The 12,686-nt window shown below is 38.0% G+C and overlaps 1 protein-coding gene across 1 annotated transcript in view; it reads right to left on the minus strand.

Moving 5' to 3' along the window:
* COL12A1 (collagen type XII alpha 1 chain) overlaps positions 1 to 12,686 on the minus strand; it is a 105,992-nt gene that overhangs the window by 74,075 nt on the left and 19,231 nt on the right. The window contains 2 exon segments of the mRNA XM_055810280.1: positions 8,919 to 9,191; positions 10,143 to 10,415. Coding sequence (XP_055666255.1) covers positions 8,919 to 9,191; positions 10,143 to 10,415 — 546 coding nt within the window.

A 12,686-nucleotide genomic window follows, 5' to 3' on the forward strand; every position in this document is an offset into this window, starting at 1 on the left:
TTACTCTTCAAACCAAGTTTTAGCCTCACAATATAAATCACCAAAATTTATGGCATCTTCTCTGCAAAAAAATCTTAAGATAAAGAGGTCTGGGTAAAGTTCATTTGTTTACCTTTTCACAACAATAGCAGTTGCACACAGTGAAAAAGTTACAGTGAAAAGGTCTGATTCAGCTCATGCTTCATGAAGTCTCACCAAATTCAGTGACTGCATTAAATGAAAGCCAGAGCAGAATCTAAACTCCAAAGACCAATTTTCCTGGAAGCCTGAAAAAAGGACTTGCCTTCAAAAGTAAATTACACCAATTTTTCTGTCTGCTCTTAAGCTTCTACTCCCAAATCTTGGCTTTTTCATATAATAAAAAAAATATTCAAGCAATCCAAATGGAAAAAATATGGAAAACTTAACTTGATAGAATGCACAGATGTCTCACAATAAAAAACTTTCTTTCCATATTTTAATGTAATATAAATATACAAGTCACTTTATTTTGGCTACTTTAAAACATGGCCCTGCCACAACATGATTTCAGTATTAAAGTATCTGCTACCACAGCACAATTTTTTGCAAGCCTACTCTTGGACACTACAGCTAATGATATATGTTGGAAACACCACAAAAACAACTGCATATTTAAAACCTTTATTGATTAAGTCATTATTGAGGTCATTAAATAACAGAGGAAAATAATTTGTTTGGAATGGACTATAACGAACACCAGTTACTGTAATATGATGGTTCTGAAAGAAATATTCTTTAGAACTAAATGTCTTTTTTAAAAGTCAAGGTAAGAGTGGGAAAAGGGACTGGGATTCCTCCCAAACCACTAGAACTAAATGGAAAATTTTTACTTCAAATAGTTGGAAACTGCTGACAAGACAACCTACCTACTAAGGGAAATTGGACTTTTTATATGTTACACTGCAACCAAGAACACTTTTTCAACATAACACACTAACTTGATTTGCACCTCATGTGTGAGGTGGAAGTTCACTGACAACTTTTTTCTGCTTCACTGGATCTCCTAGTGTTTTTGTATTAGGGGAGCAGCTGTGTTTAAGATGCAGTTCAACTATAAGCCTTAAATTATTAGGATTCCATCAAATATTATCAAAGCTGCTAAAATTATCCCCTAACAAGCATTAGGTCCTATGATGCTCTGGAGCACCAAACCAGCTGGTATAAGCACAGCTGCAAGTCACAGTGAGTATATACACAGTAAAAGAGAGTGTTTGCATGGACAGGTCAAACCTCTGCCTGGATGAGCAAGCTAGTCACCAGTTTCAGGCTATCAGATTGTCTTTAGCAGTCTTTATCTCAGAGCTGGTCTATCTGCAGTCCCTTGTACATCTCTACCATCTCTCAGTGCAGACACACTCTCAAAAATCGATTTGGTATCTTTCAGTCAGGTGCTTTTACACCCATTCTCGATTTCTGCAATGTCAAGTTTCCACATTAAGTTTTTCCACTATAGTATGCCAGAGACACAATTAATGCAGTTTCCCTGTGTCCACTTGGATTACTTCCCACAGCTCTCCAGCAATCACTGTTGTTATTGAACACAAGACTGTGAATCAGCTAAAATTAAAATGTTGACCTTCATAAAAATCAAAAAGCCTTATTCAAATGGCCTTTCCCCTCAGAAACACTTACACAACTCCAGCAGATTTCAGTAGGAGTTGTACATGCAGTTTGGGCCCAAAGTTTAAACAATTTTCTGTATGTGCTCTTAAAATCAGCTTTCAAGAACAATCTGCAGTGGTAAATTTCATGCAGACCAGTGTTTCATTTAAATTAAACATAGGACTGATCTAAGCCAGCATCCTAAAAGGTCAGAATCAACTGAATAAATGAGCATTCTCTTGCAGAGGCATATACCAAAACTTTATGGCCCGAGTCCTGCCTGTTTACAATGGGATACATCAGGAGTCAGCAGGCTAGGCTGCCACAGCCAAGGATCCAAGTGCGCACATCAGATGAGACAGTGAGACAGTAGCAGAATCACTTCAAGGTTTTACTTTAATGGTCCAACTCTCCTCAGCACTGGAGGAGGCAGTCACATTGGCTGTCTGATATCCTTCCCTCCAAAGCACAAAGTAGTTGGTTATTCCTGGAGTACCAGCCATCAGGCACGTAAAGAAGGGATGTGGACATGGTGCAAGTGAGAGTCAAGGACTTGCCACACAAAGGAAATGCTCACTTGACCGTTACAGCAGGTTTCTTGCTCTTCTGCTGCTGGGAACACAGAAAGGTGAGAAGATGCAAACCAGGAGAGTTCCAGCATGAGGGATTTTGGCCAGAGCACTCCTGAGTCCCTGCTCAGGAAGGAATTCATACTCAGTCCCTTTAATATTTTATATGTCTTTTCCAACAGTAAACCAGTTAACACTACTCTCAGCTGCCTAGAAATATCTTTTTATTGTTCATTCAACCTTCTCCTGTGTTAATTTTTTTCTGATATATATGTAATTTCCCATGTAAAACTAAGATATTTTCCACAGATTATCATAACTCATTTTCAAATGTCAGGCTCAAAAATCTTGGAATGTATAATTTTTAAAATGCATGAAACAGCATTAAATCTCCTGAGGACACTGAGTCCTTGTTTCTGTCAGGACAGAAGCAGCACTACAAAGTCTGAACATTACGTAAAGTCCCTGTGATATGCTAAAAACCTCATTGTAAGAAAATGTCACTTGAATTTGTACTATGCTGCCTGTAGGAGGTCATTAATTTCTAAAGCACTCTTATGTTACTACAAAAACAATTTTAAAAAAAATTATTTACCAAAAAACTACTTTCTACTTTCTGACCAAAAATGACACCACCACCCCACAATCCCCAAACCTAAACTCTAAGAAATATATACAACATAAAATAACTTAAAAGTGAAAAATTACACAGTCATGACAACTTTTTTAATATATTGCTTTAGTACAGCCCAATCCTCACAGAACAAATAGGTACCCATCAAATGGGATGGCAGGATTGAGCCCTATATCATTGAAACATAGATTCTCTTTCTAAAGGGGAGAGGTTATGACATAATTATCTCTCAGATTTACCTCCTGAATATAATATACCACACTTCTTGTTGTTTATACTACAATGTACAAAAAATGGGTTGACTTTCTGCTAGTGTAGACTAGCGGTCTCATTTATTTAAAAAAAAAAAACTATGTCCATTGGCACCAACAGTGTTTCTAGCCTAGGAAATTCACTGGTATAACTGGAAATGCTTTGAAATTTCTCAGTGCAAGCAAGATGGGAATCTGACCACTGAATCTTTCTCTGAAAAAAAGGCTTTTATGATAAATTTCTCTGAAATTCATACTTAAAAGTGTAATGACTTCCCTGCTTAGTCAGTAAGTGAAATATTCTTAAAGCTGTTCTTTAAAAATATGTAACTGCCAGCAAAAGGACACTCATAAAATAGATCTGCAGCTTCCAAATTTTCAATCATTAAGATTAAACATTTCTGTGTAGATTCTTTAATCTCACAACGAATTTGTTTCTGTTTAAAACAACAGCAAATTATGAAAGTTAATCTATTTAGCAGCTAATGTACAGTATGTTCTTTTCATCTGACAGCATGCCTTTGGGCAGAAAACCAGATTCTTGCCAGACTTATAACCACCTCTCTTATTAAAAAACAGATTAGAAAAACAGTAGCTCTCACAAACCGCTCACTGTCTGTTGCATTTACACTCACTGCCCTCACTGTGTTTATCATTGTATTTTATTTCTGATGTATGATGACTTGGGTAAGATCTTATGATCCCCTAAAAAACTGAAAGGCATATGGTTTGTTTGGGTTGTTAGGGGAATAGGAGGGAGACTTTTCCCTAAGGCACTGCTGTGGGTGTTTCTTACTTGTTCCTCAATCTGTAGAACATATCATCAAATATAACCATCACTGCTAATTTTAGTTCCCCCAGTTGTCACAAGCCTTGTGCCACCACACAGCAAACAGCAGTCTACACTGATTTAATTTACTTCAGCAGTTTCAACGACTTTGTGTGAGCTGAGGGGAATCAGAGCCAACAAAATATGCCTGAGGAAAATTTTTCCATGGCACCTTTATAGAAGGGTTCCGAGCAAAGCTGCCTAATGATGGATCACCATGCACCTTTGAAAGTGAGAAGATAAAAGTGGAGTGTTTTCTACAGCACATATTTTGCATGTGCAGTTATGTTTAATGCAGTATGAAATATAAAGCTCCAGAACTTTCACCTCTGGATGGTACTTCATAACTGCAGACTCAAAAAGGCTGTATAAGAGATCAGAGCACTATAAATTTCCTAAAATCTGGATTACTGAAGAAGGAAAGCACACTTCTTCAACAAAGGGGCAAAAACACTGTTTCCCTTTTCCCACTCTACAAACACAAGAAAGAAATCAACCCATTCTCTCTGAATAACAATTACCTGTATGGTATGGAACAGCACCCACAGAAGTGAGTCATTTTCTGATTACTCAATTTGCTAAAGTCTCTATTTCATTTTGTCTGTGAACAGTTCATAAAATTCTGATCCTCTGGCATGTGTTTATCTTTGGGTTGGACCAGATAGCTATGCAAACAGTTTATAGAAGAGATTATCTACAGTTACTTGGGGGAATATTTGCGTTCTCTGTTTTATACAGAGAAACAATAAGGGCAAGTATATACTTAGCAAAAAGAAAAACAAAAGGAGAAGTAGAGATTACCCAGCTGGTAAATGCTATCAAGTACACAGAATGCTTGCTGGGTTTGTGTGGATTAATTTTCCTGAGTGTCCTGAACCAAACAAGCCACTTCAAAACACTGAAAAACTGCCATGCAGAGGAAAGCTGAGGAAGAGGAGGACCTTCCAAGAGCAATCTTTAACTGCTCCAAAATACTTTGGAGATAACATACATAACTGAAGGACCTTCTGTGAATGTCTGGGCAGACAGGTTCTTGTAAATCATGTTAGAGCAGTCTGAAAAATTATCGGTCTTCCTCTCTCTGCTGAAGGCTACCCTTGCAACCTTACCCATGTGAGCTCTCCTACTACATGCAGAGAAAAATAAAACATTATTGAAGGCAGTAAGAATGTTTGTCTACACCCTTGGTCACAGGGGACCATTTAGTGACTCAGTAAAATTCCCTAAACATCTGAGATTGGATTTTTCATTTCCTGCCACTTGAATATACAATAGCTGGAGAAGCTACTGTATCCAGCTCCTCTTATTCTCACTTTCCTATTAGTGCTGAAATGTTTACTACACCCAAACTGATTTCTCTTAGACTACATATCAATACCATAAACTAACTGTCCTAGCCTGAAAGGTAATCTCAAGTCTAGTTCTTGATATTATGATGAACTGGAGTGGCCAGCAACTATGGCATCACTGATCAAATAGGTTTGGTGAGAATTCATATGGTGAAGACATCAAGTAAGCCTCATCAGGATTCCTAGTACAGGAAAATACTTAAGTGCTCAGTACTTCAGTGCTGTTGGCAATGAAAAACACACACTGCACTATTTTGTTTCTCAGACGCTATGGCTCACGGAAAAACTATCTGAAATACTAAACACTTTTTTATGCTTCCTTTCACAGCTTTTTTGTCATTACTGTTGATAAGTTTATTTCTCCAGGAGCTAAGAGCTGTCCCATTCCCAGCCTCAGTGAGACAAGTTATTTCAGCTAATAGTTAGTCAAGTATTCACTTCACTGACCTGTATAATTTTTCAGCCAAGTCCAACCATATTTATTTTAGCTTCACAGGCAGCATGACTTCTCAAATAAATTTCTACACTAAGCTTTGAAGTCTGAATGTTACCTTTCAGTTCTAAAATTGCAACCCTTTTATTCTTAATTGTCTCTTTTTCCTCAAAGGTATTATCTTTTTATCCTTCAATGAGGTAAGACAGTACCATACAGTGAAACGTCATCTTATATCCACTTTAACAGATATTCTGAGAACATTTCATGACATTAGTCAGAGTCCTTTAAAATATGCATGGACCATGTCCAAAGAGTTTTGGCCTAATTCAAGTATTTTTATTACCCCGTGAAACTGCAGATATGCAGATTACTGAAATATACAGTGGATGTTTCATGAAGAAACCATGACTGAAGCCTCTGCTGTCATACAAAAAGAAATTTGTGCTCTATTCTTTACCTTTGATCACCCAGTAATGACTGACATCTGTATATGCTCTTACTAACATTTTATTTAACCAAGAAAAATGTAATAGACAGCTTTAATGCAAAGCATAATATTTTCTGGAGTGCACCCTGACAGAGTTTTCAAACCCAGCTTAATCATCAAAGGGTATACATTCCAGTCACAAAACTACACCTGTCAAAATGGTAAAAGTAATTTTAAATTTGGGTTTCTCCCAGGTGAGGATCTGAAAAAAAAGTAATTCAGTTAAGTGCTAGGATGTTTATTTATTCGTAATTAAGACAAAATCTGTCACAGAGTTTTTTAACTAAGGTTTTAATTTAATTGCTTAGAGTCAAATCTCCTACAGGAATGCTTGTGTCCTTTTAAGTGCAACATCCAGTTTAAACTCATCTGGTTGCTTACAAACCCATTCCCGAGCTATAGTCTACTAGCCATTTAAATTGTTTGACTCTTCAACCAAATTTCAGAAATTTTTTTCTTATTATTGACAATTTATCACTGCAGGAAGTCCAAATCAGTATCAGAGCCCTCCTGGAAGATGGTGGGGACGGGGCACACACTGAAAGAACAAGACAGTCTCTACCTGATGCTGAATTCTGGTTCTCTGATTACTCTATCTTTTCAATTCCACTGTATTTTAATTCACTGCTCTCTCTATTTATAATGTGTTTTAACTGAAGCTCTAGGCAATGCCTTAAAATTTTTTTCTGTTGCTCAGGTTTTGTTATAGGGTAAAAAGCCAAGCTTATTTTATGAATATGACAAATGCTTGATCTCTCCAGAGCTCCATGTTAATAAATGGTCTCTCACTACAAAGATACTCAATAAAAACCTTTCCACCAAATGTAAACAGTTAAGCTGGTCAATCCTTCACTAAAATTTGAGGCATCTCCCTAAGGAAGTGGACAATTCAGTCTGTTTAACAGAGAGCCAGAGGCCTCTTAAGACTTGCAAAGGAAGACCAAAGCACTCCCCTCTCCACTGACAGCACAGAGAAAAAAGCAGGGATATCAGGCTCCTCTGTCCACTTGGGATTCAGTCTGGTCTTGTTTTGAGAGCAAATCTGCATTCCTGGATGTACAGTGGCTCAGGTTCAGTGGAAAGAGTAAAGGAAGGAGACTCTTGCCCAGCATATACTACAGCCTTGTGAATCTGCTGGGATGTGAAGATGTGAATTCAGACTCTCCCAGACTGAGTAAGGCCTACATCTCCATGCTCAATCTTCCCTCCAAAGCAGCGTGAGGCCTAGCAGAATACCATACAAAAGGAAGTGGCAGCACCACCACCACCACCGAGGAAGTTCAAGTCCTGAGCACCTCTGGCTTTTATGGAGGATATGGGCAGAATCCAGTTACCTCTTCTCATTTACCTGGAGCTCAGCAGTGTTCTGGACCGGAGACAGGTTGTTTTCTCCTACAAAAGGAGCATTTTGGATCTTACATGGGTAGTGAAAGCCAGGTAGTTAGGGAATTTTCAGCATGAATTACAAGGTGCCTGATTCTCTGATGGCTGCGTCCTGTCTCAGTGTAAGTAGGTGGACTGGATTTTTGCCTGAGACTTAGGTAGTGAGGCAGGCAAGCGGTTGGTGCCTAACTCTCAGTTGTTCCTTCTATAGTCAATGGACAGAGAAATGTTCCTTTGAAGGAAAAAATGGGATCTCAGATGGACTACCTGCCTTCTGGAGGTAACCTGCCTTTCTTCATCAATCATAGAAGAATCCTAGAGAGTCCGTGCTGCAAACTGTAGCGTTCAGTTAAGTGCCTGAATTTTAGTGGGATGAATTCAGTACATTGGTGAATCATTGGAACTGATTTTTTTTTCCAGTTTCCTATTTAAAATAGGTTTTCCGGTTTGTTTCCTAAGCTATGTCATAAACAAAAAGTTAAACTGATGGAGGAACTGAGAGCCAAGTATATCCCTACTATAACTCCATTAGAGCCAATGGACGAGTTTTAATTCCACATAATTCATCTGTAAGATGTTTTCAAATGCCATGCCTAAACAGCTGCAGTGCCAGACTTTAGCAATACATACCTGGCCAGCACAGAGTACAGTCACGCTTCCTTTCATGGCCTAGGAGGCAGCTTTCCCTATCCTTTGACAATTAACAGATGACACAGAGAATGCTCATAGAGAAGTCTGGGAAATTCTCAACTTGAAGGCAGAGCAAGAGCAGCCTCCCCTCCTTATAAGAAAGTCTCTGGCTCTGACTTAGGCTTTGCCAGCATTCTGTTAATGCTCAGCTCCAGGTTCTTACGAGTTAAAAGCAGGAAATGATTCATTATTCCCTTGCCTAGACTAGATGCTGCTTCTTTAATGCAAAAAACAGCCTCTGAATATCTTTCAGTAGAAAGCACTGCAGAAATCCTGCAAATTTTCAAAAGGACGAGATATTTTAGCCCTGTTAATTAATCCTGTTACATTAAGAACAATCTGCCACTAAAACTTCTTGAAAGTTGAGAGTTACAAGACAAAATGTTTCACTGAGGCTGGTGTGGAAGTAGTCAGTTTTGGTTGGTGCTTCCAGCAATACCTTTTTCAAGAAACCCAGTGTCCCCTCCACAACCAGTGATTTGACCCCACTCTTTTCTCTGATGGACAGTAGGTTTTGAAAATTCCTGTAAAGTAGAAGAGTGCCTTTATGCCTATTTTTCATTCACATATTTACTCCTACAGAAAACTCAGGAAGACAGTACACTTTAAGACACCTTAAACATCAGTCAAATAAGTGAATGACTGTACAGAAACAATAAATAATTACCTTCAAGTGTTTCTCCTTCTCCAGAAAGGGCCTCCCCAGCTCCAGAGGCATACAAGGCAGACACAGTCAATGCATACCTAGTGGCTTCATCTAAGCCTTTCAGCACTTTAGAAGTAGTGTCACCTTTCACAGTCACTTCCTTAGTTTCTCCTCCTGCAACTGGAGTGTATGTTATAAAGTACTGCTGCACTTTGCCAGGAGCAGCACCCCAAGACAGCTTCATTGTTGATGTTGTGGCATCAGAAACTCTCAAATTTCTTGGATTTCCTCGGACTGCACATGTCAAAAGATGTTTAAAAGAAGTTAAAGCAAGCTTCATTTCTTGGTTTATTTTTTAGGTTACCACAACATAGAACTTAACGCTGAAAAAAATAATTCCTGAATAGCCTGCACTAACTCAGCTACAGTGTAACTTCATTGTAATCAGGATTGTACAATTCCACCCCCACCCTCCTTATGCAAAAATGCCCAAAAAATCTTTTTGCTCCTATTATTTTCTGTTAAAACAAGCTCAATCCTGGAACAATTATACATACTAGCACCTGAATATATGCTTAACTTCAACATGCCAAAATCCATGTTGAAGTCACTGTCTGCAGAATCAAGTCAAAGATCAGCAATGAAGCCTGAAATTAACACATCATAATTTCTTACAGAGTTCTTTTTGATGACAGTTTTTCTGATTTCTGATATTTAAAATCTCAATGAAGTTTCACCAGTGATCAGGACATTTGTACTGTCTCTGTAGTCTTTAGATTTTGCTTAATAAGGCATGATACCTGTTAAAGGATCATATATTTTTATACAAGTTAAGGCTATGGTGATAACTTTAATAAATTAAATGTTTCACTTATTCTTTGCTAGCTATTCAGAACAAAGTGCAAACAGGGTCTCAGTTTGCTGAAAGGAAATATAATTTATATCATTGACAATATGAAGAATCATGAGGACAATTGATTAAACATACAGGTAGATTCTTCACCAGTTACCTTGCCATATTAAGTGTTGTAGGTTCAATAGATTATATTTTAAAATGAAATATTACTATTTTGATAAATTATGTTGTCTTAAATTACCTCTCAACCAGGCTTGAGTAATTTTATAATTCCCTGTTCATCTGGGATAATACATATGCCAATATGGCTTATTCTCTTTTCAGTATGAATATGTCAGCATGCAGGAGTTCTTCTCAAGCTTACTATGTTCACAGCATTGATCATGTACCTTCATCAGTTTTTGCATATCCATTCAGCGAATTCCCAGGCCCAGACTGATACTCAGGAATAACAGACACTTCATATCTTGTATCTTGGATCAAGTTCTGCAGAGTAGTTGATCTTTCATTTGCTGAGACAGTCACTTGTCTCCTTTCTCCTCCAGTAAGTGGTCTATATACAAGTCTGTACCGCAGGACATTTCCTGGAGCTGGAGTCCAGCCAACTACAAAGCTATCAGTAGTTTCATCTGTTATCCTTAAGTTTCGAGGAGCACCTTTAACTACAAAAAATATACACATATAATTTGTAAATATTTGCTTTTAATCATCTGAAGTATCTGAAGTGAAACCATTCCACCCATTCCGTTAGCTCATCCAGTTTATCAAAACAGTTTATATTGCCTTTCCATTGCTTAAAGGTAGACAAACCATTAGTCATTTCTGATAATTTAGGGCCAGGGTTACAACCAGCAGTGTAACAAAGCTGTCCCAGTTGTATTAATCCCAGTTTATACAACTGCTTCTGAAACTTAAGACTGACTGTGTTTAGCAGTAACAGCAGAATTGAACTGTGTAAGGGACATTTGGGCATGGTGGGGAAATTTCTTAACGCAATAAATCATACAGGTTTCTTTGCTGTGGCCATTTGCTTCTGCACCACCTCCATTTACAGATAAATGTCAGATACACCTGACTACACAGAGGCAGCTCACCTATTTTAACAAAATGACCAAAGCAAATGTAACAGGGAAAAAAAAACACACAAAAAATATTTCACAACAAAAAATATACTCATTTCAATATGAATTGCATCTAATGCTTAAAAAACACTTCTGAATTAAGTCTCAATCTCAAAGACAAGAAATATTCCAGAAATTACTGAAAAACTGTGTTGAATCATTTAACCTAGCCTGCTCCTTGAAAAAAGATATAGCAGCTCAGGTCATTTCATATGAACTCAGTGGGCACACCAAAGAACTTGACGTTTCCAACATACATTAAGTTCTACTGTACTGCAAGTTGCCAAGCAGTATGTAGCACTGTCATTAAGGCAAAAATTGTTTTGTTTTTTGCTATTTACTATCTAAAGCTAATTCAACTGGAACATTATATGCCAAAAGCATTGTCATTCAGTGTTAAATTACAGACCTGTTAAGAATGGAACAATTAATAAGCCTATTTTAAAAGAAACAAACTTGTCTTCTACTAATCAGAAACACAATATTCAATTTCAAATTCTTTAAAAGACTGAAACCAAGGTTAATTGCCAAGAAATCTGTCTGGCCCCAGTTGTTAGCTGGATCTGCATGGAAAGCTGCTGACGTTTACATGATTGCAGAAGAACTCTGTCTTCTCAGACATGTTGGGATTTCATCAAATCAAGATGCTGACAATTATTTAAGGCAGTATCAGTTACAACATGGGAATAGTGATTATTTTTATAAAAGCTATTCCTTCTCCTGTCCCTTACACTCAAAAGCTATATATTCTATCAGCCAAGAGCTTGTCTGTTTTCCTAAGGGAAAGTTATGTGCGGCCAAAACATTCTGACTGGTACAGTCATGGAAATATGCACACCAACAGTGAAACCTGTATCTTCCAAACTTAACTTCCAAACTGAGCTATTTTATAAGTGTGTATTTCTATCAGTCCTAAGAGGAAAGAGCAATTAACAAATTTCCATGCTGCTTCTTTTGCTCCCTTGGAACCATTTACATCACCAAAGGTCACAAATGACAGCATGGAATAATGAAAAAGACTGGATCAATATTTTTAAAATCATGATTTAGACTGAACTGAGTATTCAACTATGGAAACAGAAAATCAATTTTTCTGTTATCCTTCTCCTTTAAATCAGTGGAAATGCATCATGGCAACTCTATCAAAACAAGTACAGCTATCTTGCTTAAATTTACAGCCATTGATCACATAAACTCTGCCCTGGTTTCAGCTGAGATAATTTTCTTCTTGATGGCTAGCGCAGTGCTGTGTTTTGGATTTGGTGTGGGAACAGTGTTGATACACTGATGATGGTTTTGGTTGTTGCTGGGTAGTGTTTGTACTGGGTTGGGGACTTCTTGGTTTTTCAGGCCCTGCCAGCAAAAGGGCTGGAGGGGCACAAGAAACTGGGAGGGGACACAGGCAGGTCAGCTGAGCTGAACTAGTCAAAGAGGTATTCCATACCATGGGACGGCATGCCCAGTATATAAACTGGGGGGTTGGCTGGTGCCTGCCAATTGTTGCTTGGGACTGGCTGGGCACCAGCCAGCAGGCGGTGAGCAGTTGTATTCTGTGTCACTAGTTTTCTTTCCTCCCTTCCCTTTAGATATCATTTGTCTTCCCTTCTCCATCCTTTTCATTATAACTGTTAATTATTGTTCTTTTTATTATTAATATTACTGTTCTTTTGGTTTTATTTTATCTTAATTATTAAACCGTTCTTATCTCAAGCCTGGAGTTTTACATTCCTTTCTGACTCTCCTCTCCACCCCCTGGGCGCGGGGGGAGTGAGTGAGCGGCTGTGTTACTGTTAATTACCAGCTGGGGTTAAA

This window comes from Falco peregrinus, chromosome 7 (assembly GCF_023634155.1).
Source record: "Falco peregrinus isolate bFalPer1 chromosome 7, bFalPer1.pri, whole genome shotgun sequence".
NCBI classification, from domain to species: Eukaryota; Metazoa; Chordata; class Aves; order Falconiformes; family Falconidae; genus Falco; species Falco peregrinus.